General features: G+C 48.6%; 1 protein-coding gene across 1 annotated transcript; it reads right to left on the bottom strand.

Moving 5' to 3' along the window:
• Positions 1-17: 17 nt before the first annotated feature.
• LOC131277844 (uncharacterized) lies at positions 18-9,187 on the bottom strand. Its single transcript, XM_058292953.2, has 4 exons — positions 8,705-9,187; positions 8,242-8,380; positions 1,982-2,162; positions 18-145 (listed from the first exon to the last, which is right to left on the bottom strand). Exons 1-4 carry the CDS (start codon positions 9,154-9,156, stop codon positions 30-32), a joined length of 888 nt encoding a protein of 295 aa, XP_058148936.1. The 5' UTR covers positions 9,157-9,187; the 3' UTR covers positions 18-29.
• Positions 9,188-9,477: the final 290 nt, after the last annotated feature.

Raw genomic sequence — 9,477 nt, 5'->3', positions numbered from 1 at the left:
GGATCAGAACTGTGAGATTCATTTAAAAATTAATTTTTACCTTCACATTTCTCACAAATTACATTTTTCTGAAGGGCCAATTTCTTTGTGACTCCATTATATAAGTCTTCAAGTGTCACAGATAGCTGATGTACGACATTCTTGCCTTATCAAAAACAAAACCAAACAAAAAAACAATTAGTAAAACTGTATTAAATATACCTCTGGATTAAATGCCACCCATATGTTTAGCTCATAGGAAGTATCCAGAGACATGAAGGTGTGCCTGCGATATCCCTTCCCTTCCCTGAGAGAAGCAATGCTTCTATTACAACCCGCCTGTCCTTCCGGCCCTCAGCCAAGGTCGAGAACTAACACCCTCTGGCTATGAGTAGCAGTTCAATCATTTATAGATGTCATCAAAAGACTTTTCACCTTTATTTTCAAATAAATTTTCAGAACAAATCTGAGGACAGGCAGATTACCCAAGTGGTTAACTAAATGCTCCCCACGAAAGGAGCCCTTCCTCATAGATGAATTTGTGAAAACCCAAATCTCTGGACCCTTAACTGAAATTCTTCCTTGGGCACAAAGTTCTTTGCTTTCTGAAAAACCATCATCCTTTTGTAATTTGTCATCAAGTGGGACTCTCGCATCTGCCAAGTTGTGCTGCTGCTGCATTAAAGGCAGTGGGCGTCCGGTCCTCGGGATGGGAGCCTACTTGTTCCAGCGCTGTGCCAGCTTGGCAGGACTGACAGCATCACAACATCACGGCTGCCCGAGGGGCTCTCAGTCACCAAGACCAGCTGTCCTTGTTTATTGGCTGTCATCTTTGAGAGATGACTTAATTAAGGGCGTGAAGTTGTTCATCTCAAGACAGTGAGAGAGCTGGGCAAGAGAAAGCCCAAGGTTTTAATCACACGCCCACACTATTAATTCCATGAACAGGCAAAATACCCCAGGCAACAGGGGAAGGCTTTTTCCCAAAAAACACTTTGTGATTTTTCAGGACATTGTGTTCACAGAATTGACACCCCACTTTGTTGAAGCCAAAAGTCAATTATAATGTGACAATGAGTGCAGCTTCATTTATCCAGGGACTTCTCATTGACCAAAACCAAAACCACACTTCTGTAAACCCCACTGCAGTGCTTATTTATTCTGATTTCACCCAGAAATGTAATAAGCTTGGTTATCTATCTGGTTTTGAGGTCCAAAGCAGATTATGAACAGCAAATGAGACATGGGTAAAGGGTCTAAAAACAACCACCAATATCAATTAGAGGTGACCACTCATGACATGGCAGGAGGTAAGATGTGGAAAAATTAGGAATAGCAAACCCCAGAGCTCTAAAACAGGGTGGCCTGTGGCCCTTCAGCTAGGACTTAAGAGGTCCTCCAGCTCTCAGTGATGAACGTGCTGTCCACACTACATTTTGAAAGGACAGGCAAGTAATTTTTTTTTTACAAAGATTTGAAAACACAGACAAGTCAGTTCTGTTACCTAGAAAGCCTCCTGGGCACACTGAGTAAATGAGGCTACCCTGAACATCGCAGAGTATCGACCGTAGTGCCCAGGGGCCCCGACCCAGGCTGGGGAAGTAGGCACAGGGTGAGAGGAGGGGGCGCAGGAGGGGAGGGACGAGCTCTTGGATCTTGGCCTCACTAAGAACCACAGAAGGTGCCACTTAGGTTCCTGAGGGCACTCAGAAGACTGACCCCAATGATTTAAAGACAAGATGAACTCGACCTTCCTCCTCTATCCCCCACTCGGCTGGCTCCCTTTTACCCGCATCGTGTTGTATCTGGAGAGTGTCAGGTAACTGCTGAAGATCCTGCGAGATTCAGGGTAGCCTGGAACTAGAAAGTGATGAGCTATTTAAAGCTTGTGATCCTAAAGCATGACAAATGTACCCTTTTACGATATGATCCATCCTGATTCCAATAGCACGACAACTTTGGAAACTGTAACACTTGCTTACGTTTCTTTAAAAACATTTACCTCTTCTCTCTCGAGCCATCCGTCCTCCACCACCAAAGAACATGTCGAAGATGTCCATGGGTGAAGAGAAGCCGGGGCTCCCTGAGCCGCCTTCTTTAATTGCCTGCTCCCCGCCCTGGTCATAAATGTCCCTTTTCTTTGGATCTGAAAGCACTTCATATGCCTGGGATATGAGCTTAAACTTGAAAAAGAAGAAAAAGACAGATTAAAAAGAGGGCAAGCTTTTCATTTTTTATTAAGCAAACCTACCATACCAATGTTACCCAGAAACAGGCATTACTGCACCCAGCCCCCAAACTAGCTGGTCTACATACATCCTCTTACTGGAACCTTATTTTTTCACTTATTTCCCTTGTAATGTGGGAAACACAAGGCAAACATTATTAAGGACATGGTGGCAGGGACACTGCAAAGTGTAAGGAAGAGAAAGCAGCAGGGAAGGACAGTTTCTCCTACTCTGGCTGTACTAACAGGAAGAAGGTGAGCTGGGCTCAGGTGTGGCCAGGCCAGCCAGGCCTTCTCTATACCAGTTGACGCAGGCATTGCCCAGGCCGACTACTGGCTCTCCAGCTCCTGGGGATTGCTATTTACTGCTGTGAAATGCCACTAGAGATACCTCATGAGCACCTAACCATATGTCCAGCACTGGGCAAACCGGATCTCCTGACCTTCCCCCAAAGTCCTGCTGCTCCTAGATATCCCCCATACCTCAATCAATCGGTAATGCCAACAACATTTCTTCTCTCTTACATCTCATCTGCCAACAAATCCCATTGACTGTCCAGTACCCTGAGACAGACACACTATCCCTTGTGTAGCACTGCTACCAAAAATGCATCATTGAACTCCAACTGTAAGAAAACAATCAGAAAACCCAAATTGTGGACATCCTGCAAAACTGGTCTGGACTCTTAAAAAATACCAGCATCACAAAAGACAAGATTAGAGGAGACTAAAAGAAAGGAAAACCAAATGCAGCATGTGATCCTGGATTGGATCCTTCTCTGAGGGAAAAATGGCTACAAAGGACAGTACTGGAACAATTGGAGAAATGTGTACTTTTTCCCCTCCATGTTAAACTTCTTGAACTTTATAACTGTACTATGGCTTATATACAAGGGTGTCCTCCTTCCTAGGAGAAACATGTTGAAAGTATTTAGGGCTGAAAGGTTATAATGTATGCAACTTACAAAAGCATGAGCAAATAACAACAACAATACTACTAATGACTGAAGCAAATGTGACAAAAGATTTATAAATGGTGAAATAAAGTGATGGTTATACGGTGTCCACTGCACCACTCTCATCTTCTCTGTAGGTATGTAAGTTTTAAAATCAGGACACGAACATACCCAAAATCCATCCCTTCTCACCACCATCACCATGCCCACGCTGGTCAACACCGCCATCTCTTGCCTGGTTTACTGCTATAGCCTACCCACTGGTCTCCCGACTTCCGTCTTCACTCCGGCTTTCAGTCTGTTCTGCACATGGCAGCCCGAGCCAGCCTGTGAGTCCTATCAATCTTCTGCCCCCCCTCCCAGGTGGCTCATGTCCCTTAGAGCACTAGCCAGGCAGTCCTCACTCTGAGCTACAAGACCAACCTGAGACCTCTCTACCTTAGGCTCCTCCTGCCACCTCAGTCCCACCACCCCCCTGCTGCTCCACCTTCACTAGCCTCCTGGCCTGTCCTCAACACCCCAGCATGTACCTGTTCTTGGCCTGCTAGGGCCTTCTCTGCTCCTCTTTCAAGCCTTTGCTCAAACGCTACCTTCTTAGGGAGGCTTCCCCAATAACCCTGTTTTAAAATGACAACCCTACCCCCTAGAACACTGACCTTTTCTGTTTTACTTTTCACCTTTATCTTTTCTGTATGTGGTAAAATACATAGAACATAAAATTTACCATTGTAACCCTTTTTAAGCGTATAGTTCAGTGATTTTAAGTATATTCACATTATGTAACCATTACCACTATAAGTTCCAGAACTTTCTCAGCACCCCAAATGGAAATCCCATACCCATTAAGCAGTCTCCTCCCATTCTCCTCTCTCCCCTGGCAAACTATAAATCTGCTTTCTGTAGATTTGCCTATTCTGGATAATTCAAATAAATGGAATCATACAATATGTGTGGCCTTTTGTGTCTGCCTTCTTTCATCTAGCTTAATGTTTTTGAGGTTCATTCAAGTTGTAGTCTGTATCAGCCCCACATTATTATTCTCCATAACACTAATCACCTTCAGACACACCATATCATTTATTATTCATGTTATATCTCCCAACTGCAATATAAGCTTCTTGAGGGCAGGAGTATTCCCAGCTTTGTCCACTGCTATATACCTGAGCCTTGAAACTGTGCCTGGCATATAGAAGGCACGTTGGTAAATATTTGTTAAATGAATGGCCCAGTCCTGGGAATTCAGAAATGAATGAGGTACGGTCTTGGCCCTCCTGGGGCTACAGTTCAGTCAGACACAGGTGTATACAGAAATATCCTATGGTGCAGCTGGCTCCATAAAATATACAGAATGTTCAGTGACGTGAAGATAAAAATATGGAAACTACTGACAGAAACATGAAGTTTTTTCTTGTATAGATCTCTGATCTGAGGTAGCTAAAAGCTGAGCAATTTTTTTTTAAAGGCTTAAAAGGACATCAGAATCATAGAGAAGGTGGCTAGAGCTTTTGACATGTTAATTCTTGCACTATTTCTGCAAAGAAATAGTATCAGTCGCTTTGTGCCCTTTCCATGGCAGAAAAATTGAAGTGTAGGTATCAAGTGGCTGGCATGGATGATTAGAAAGCAGTGAGGGGAAGCGGCTGAGCCTCAATCAGTTGGGCTCCCGTCTACCATATGGGAGGCCCTGGGTTCGTGTCCCAGGGCCTCCTTGTGAAGGCAAGCTCGCCCGCATGCTGCGAAGCACCGCCCAACTCACAGGCACCGTGGAGAGCCCACTCAGCAAGGTGACACAACAAAAAAAAGGGAGACAAGCTAAAACACAGAAGAGCACTCAGCGAATGGACAGAGAGAGCAGACAGCATACAAAAAGGCACCGGGGGGGGGGGGGGGGGGGGGGGGAGGTGTAGATAATTAAAAAAAAAAAAAACAAGCAATGAGGCCAGGCTGGCCCAGAGAGGTTCCCTGCCCTGTCTGTAGTTCTGGGACTAGGTGAATATGCTGCAGGAGAATTCCTAGTAAAAATACTCACCAAATAGCCTAGATACCTACAAGACACTTAGACTTAAAGGAGTTAATGATTACTCTAAGAATGGAAAAGGTTGTCTTATAAGATGGTGACTTCCCTGTCACTTGGGGCATTTGATCAGGGGTCAGATCTAACATGTGAAAGGGGCTGTGACTAATTGTTGGGGTGTCATCCCACCTACTGAGTCCTGGCACTACAGAGTTGAATTCAGCTCCTTGCCTCTACCCGCTTCTCACAGTTGGTTTGACCAGCTCGCCTTTCGGATTGCGATAATCTGCCACAGAACCTTACTAGGATCATTATACAGCTGGAAAAAAAAAAATGGCTTTGAAGACTACATAGCAACCTGGAAAAGTACCTGTGATAAAAACTCAGTGAAGAGAGAAAAAAGTATACGTATAACCATCTTGGAAAAAGCCTGGGCAAAGCAGCCCAAGGATAGAGGTTAGGGAGATGGATGTTTGGCAGGTTTTCCTCTATATTCTGAAATTTCCTGCAATGTTATCCTATCTTTTATGATTTTTTTTAACTTGAACATCTATCATTCAAATTAAAAGTTATAGTGAAATCAGCTAAAAGGCCAAACTCATCTCACAAGCTGGTTAGGGCAGTAGCCAAGTATCTGCTCCCCCAACCTCAGAGACTATCTTGCTGACCCACCACCCTTGCATCTTACAGAAAAGCAGCTGCAGATAAGAACAGCCTCCACACAGAGCGCCTGACAACAAATATAGGCTGCCCTCAATGCTTAGCAACCCAGGACAACAGGACAAAAAACAAAGACTGACACCCCAACGGCCTTCTCAGTTGTCCTGGAGCAAGCAGGGAAAGGACCAGCTTAATCTATTTTTGAAGAGACATTAATAATACAGTGACAAACTTAAGAGGAAGAAAAAAATAAAAGGGTTCCACCTATGACAGATCAAGTGGCCAAGAACAACACCCAGACTTGCAGGAGAAAGAAAAGGTCTGCACAGTGCACCTGGCACACAGTAGGACCAGAACAGGAGGGGTTTGGTGAATGAGTCCCCTTGGGGGAACTTTACAGCAGAGTTTCCATAAACTGTGTCCCTAGTCACTTCTACCTCTTTGATTTCCAATTCCAAATCTACTGATCTCCCAATTCCCCTCCCTTCACTACACCAATTTTCCTTCTGACCTGTGCCTTCTACAAAGCTCTCTCCTCCTCCAGCACAGAAATGTTGAAAATCCATTTCTTCTCATGACAGCTCTTTTCTCAGGCATTCCACCAACCAACATTTTAGCACCTACACTGCACGGCTAGACACAGGACACATTAGTGGGCAGTTAAAGTAGGAAGAGTATTAGGACAGTAGGTCAGTCTATGGGTCTGGAAGATGTTTTAGCTGAGAACTAAAGGGTTTTTCCCCCTTCAGTGAGGAGGAGAAAGTATTCTTGGCAGTGGGCACATCACAGAACACCCCACCAACCCCCAAGCTGAGAGGGAGCTGCCAAACCTCCCTTATCACCAAGAGCCTCATTTCATGTGACACTAATTCAGTGCGTGGCTATAAGTATTACTTTAAAACAAATCAAACAGCCTGCTCAGACAGGTGTATACAGCACAAATGTCATACAGATCAAATTCAATTAAAAAAAAAAAAAAGCTTCAAAACACCAAAAGCACACTCACCTCAAACTATTCACGCAGTCTTGAATTTACTCAATGCTATGAGATTGGACCTGAAACTACGTCAGAAGACTTTCCCACACATTGCCTTGAGTCAGTCTGCTGGAATATGGAATGAGAAGCCTAAAAGTGCTCTCCTTAAAGGAGATTCTCAGAAGCACACTATAATGAATTTAGGAAGCCCATCCATGAATCACCAGTACCATGCAGAAAGCCAGTTAATTAAAGAGCCACCGTAAGCCAACTAAATATAGATGAGCAAGAACACAAGTGGGTAACAGACAAATGGTCTTACAGGAGAGCATTTTAAACTTGTGACAACCACATTCAGCACATGTGGCTAAATATAAATATTCTATCACTGCTGCCACAGGCCAACCTTCCTTAAGGAGCTTTCTCAGGCGTGGAAAAACTCAGACAGGTATTTTGAAACTAGCATCATCTCCACAGATCTAAAATGCTAGTTTGACAATCGGTGGCTTCAAAAGCGGGCAGGTGTCATTGCTATTAGCTACTATAATGGCCCCACTTCCCAAAACCCATTCTAATAACAAAATGGCAAGAAGTGAAGGGAGGAGTGGGAAGGACAAGCTTTTCTTGTAATGCCTGATGCTAAAACTAACCTATTTAGGTGGTTCATGAGTCTCCTTGGGGCCAATAGTTAGGCTGTCTCTGTCCCTCTGAACCGCCTAAAAAAGTTTAACTTAAGTCTATTATTCAGAGCACTGTCATCCAAATATAGGTATTTATGCTCAATCGTGGATCACTTGCCAACATGTAAGGGGATGTGCCAGATTACAAATCTTCGTGTCCCTGTTTAAAATAAAGAAAACGTGATCGTTCAACATCTGACAACCTTGTTATCAGGTAGGAGACAGGCACCCAGACCCAATCCAGTCCATCAATCTCAAGAGAGACACCGGGTTTGTCCACTAGCTCAGAAAAAAGCAGCTGGTCCCTAGGACACAGGCATCAACAGGGAATACGAGCACAAAAATAATTCAGTCCCGGTCGTTCCCGACAAGTACACAATTTCTGGTCGTGCAAGCCTCCGTTTCCTTGTCGTTTGCCGGCTGCCCCTCACAACCGGGAGCCTGCAAACCCTGTGAAAACTGGGCTCCCACGTTTCAGACCCAGCGTCTCCTGGGAGTCTGGCGCACACAGTAGGGCTCCATAAACACTTGTGGAACAAAGGGAGGAAGGAATGGGCTGCGCGGGGGCTCACGAGGGGTCCGAGTCCCTCAGGCCCCAGCCCCGGCCCCGATTCTCCCCGGGGCGCGGCGCCCCCCGGGCTCCGGCCCGAGCGCTGCGGCTGCGCGGCGCCCGCCTCACCCGCCAGGGCGGCTCGGTCTCCGCCGCCTCACACGCCCACAGCGCCCGCCCGCCCGCCGCGCGGCCTCACCTTCTCGCCCTCATCCGGGTTCTTGTCCGGGTGGTACTTGAGCGCCAGCTTCCGATAGGCCTTCTTGATCTCCTCCGGGGAGGCGCTGGGCTTCACCCCCAGGATGTCATAGTACTCGGTCTCCTTCACCATCGTGGCTCTGCGGGGCGGGGCGGGGCGAGGCTGGTCAGCGCGCCCCGGACGCCCCCGCCGGGCCCCTCGCCCGCGCCCCTCGCCCGCCCGTCCCGGTCACGGCCGCCGCCGCCCGCCGCGTCCGCCCGCCCGCGCCGGCTGCGCCGCACTCGAGCGCCGGCTCCTCCGCGGCGGGTTTTATTCGGCGCCGGCGGAAGGTTCCGCAAGGAGACAATGACGCCACAAAGACCCAGAACCTTCGCGGAGGTTCCGGCGGCGTCTGGACGCCCCGGCTCGGGCGCGGCGGCGGCTTCCCGGGCCGAGTCTCCGGCGCCGCGTGCAGCCCGCTCACCCGTCCTCCTGCTCGGGCTCCTGCTCCTCCGGCCGCCCCTCCGACTCGCCCGAGCTCCAGTTCTGACCGCCGCCGCGGGCCATGTTGGCGGTCTTGGGAGGCGGCTTCGGAGTGGGGGGCGCCTTCCGACGACCGTCGCGCCGCCCCGGGGCCGCCCCCTTGCCCTTCCGTGCGTCCGTGGGGCCGGCGGGCTCGTGGCTCAGGTGGTCTGGAGCGCCGCGCCGGCGGGAGCCCTGCACCGGGGGACTGGACTGGGGGAGCTGCGTCCTGCGCTCCCCACCCGACCTCTCCTCGGGGGTGTGGCCGTCCTCTGTTTGGTCACGGCAGGGATGCGCCCTGAGACTGGCCTCGGATTGTTGGAGTCTTGAGGGGTTTGGATTTGGTTGGGACCCTCTACCTTGATGAGGCCCGGTTCCCCGAGGCCTCGCAGCTGTTGGCACCCCCCGAGGCATCTTTAAAGGCTTGGGTTAACCCAAGCCTTTCCAGCTGTGAATAGTGGTCCTTCTTTGGCCCAGATGTGGACAGGGCCCTCTCCACTGCCCACAACTGGGAGCCCCTGAAGTCCCCCAACGTTGGGCAGTGACGTCCCCCAGATGTGGGCAGTGACGCCCCTCAGATGTGAGCAGCGACGTCCCGCAGATCTGGGGGCGGGGCAGTACCCTCTCTTCTTCCAGAGGTGTGAAACTGCCACCTGCTCTCCGTGGGTCATGAGTGTGCCAACCACCAAGGCTGGACCTGCCTAAGGCCCAGTGTTTCCTACCTTGAGAGGAGGG

This window comes from Dasypus novemcinctus, unplaced genomic scaffold (assembly GCF_030445035.2).
Source record: "Dasypus novemcinctus isolate mDasNov1 unplaced genomic scaffold, mDasNov1.1.hap2 scaffold_656, whole genome shotgun sequence".
Lineage (NCBI taxonomy): Eukaryota > Metazoa > Chordata > Mammalia > Cingulata > Dasypodidae > Dasypus > Dasypus novemcinctus.
This window is presented reverse-complemented; position numbering and strand designations above follow the sequence as displayed.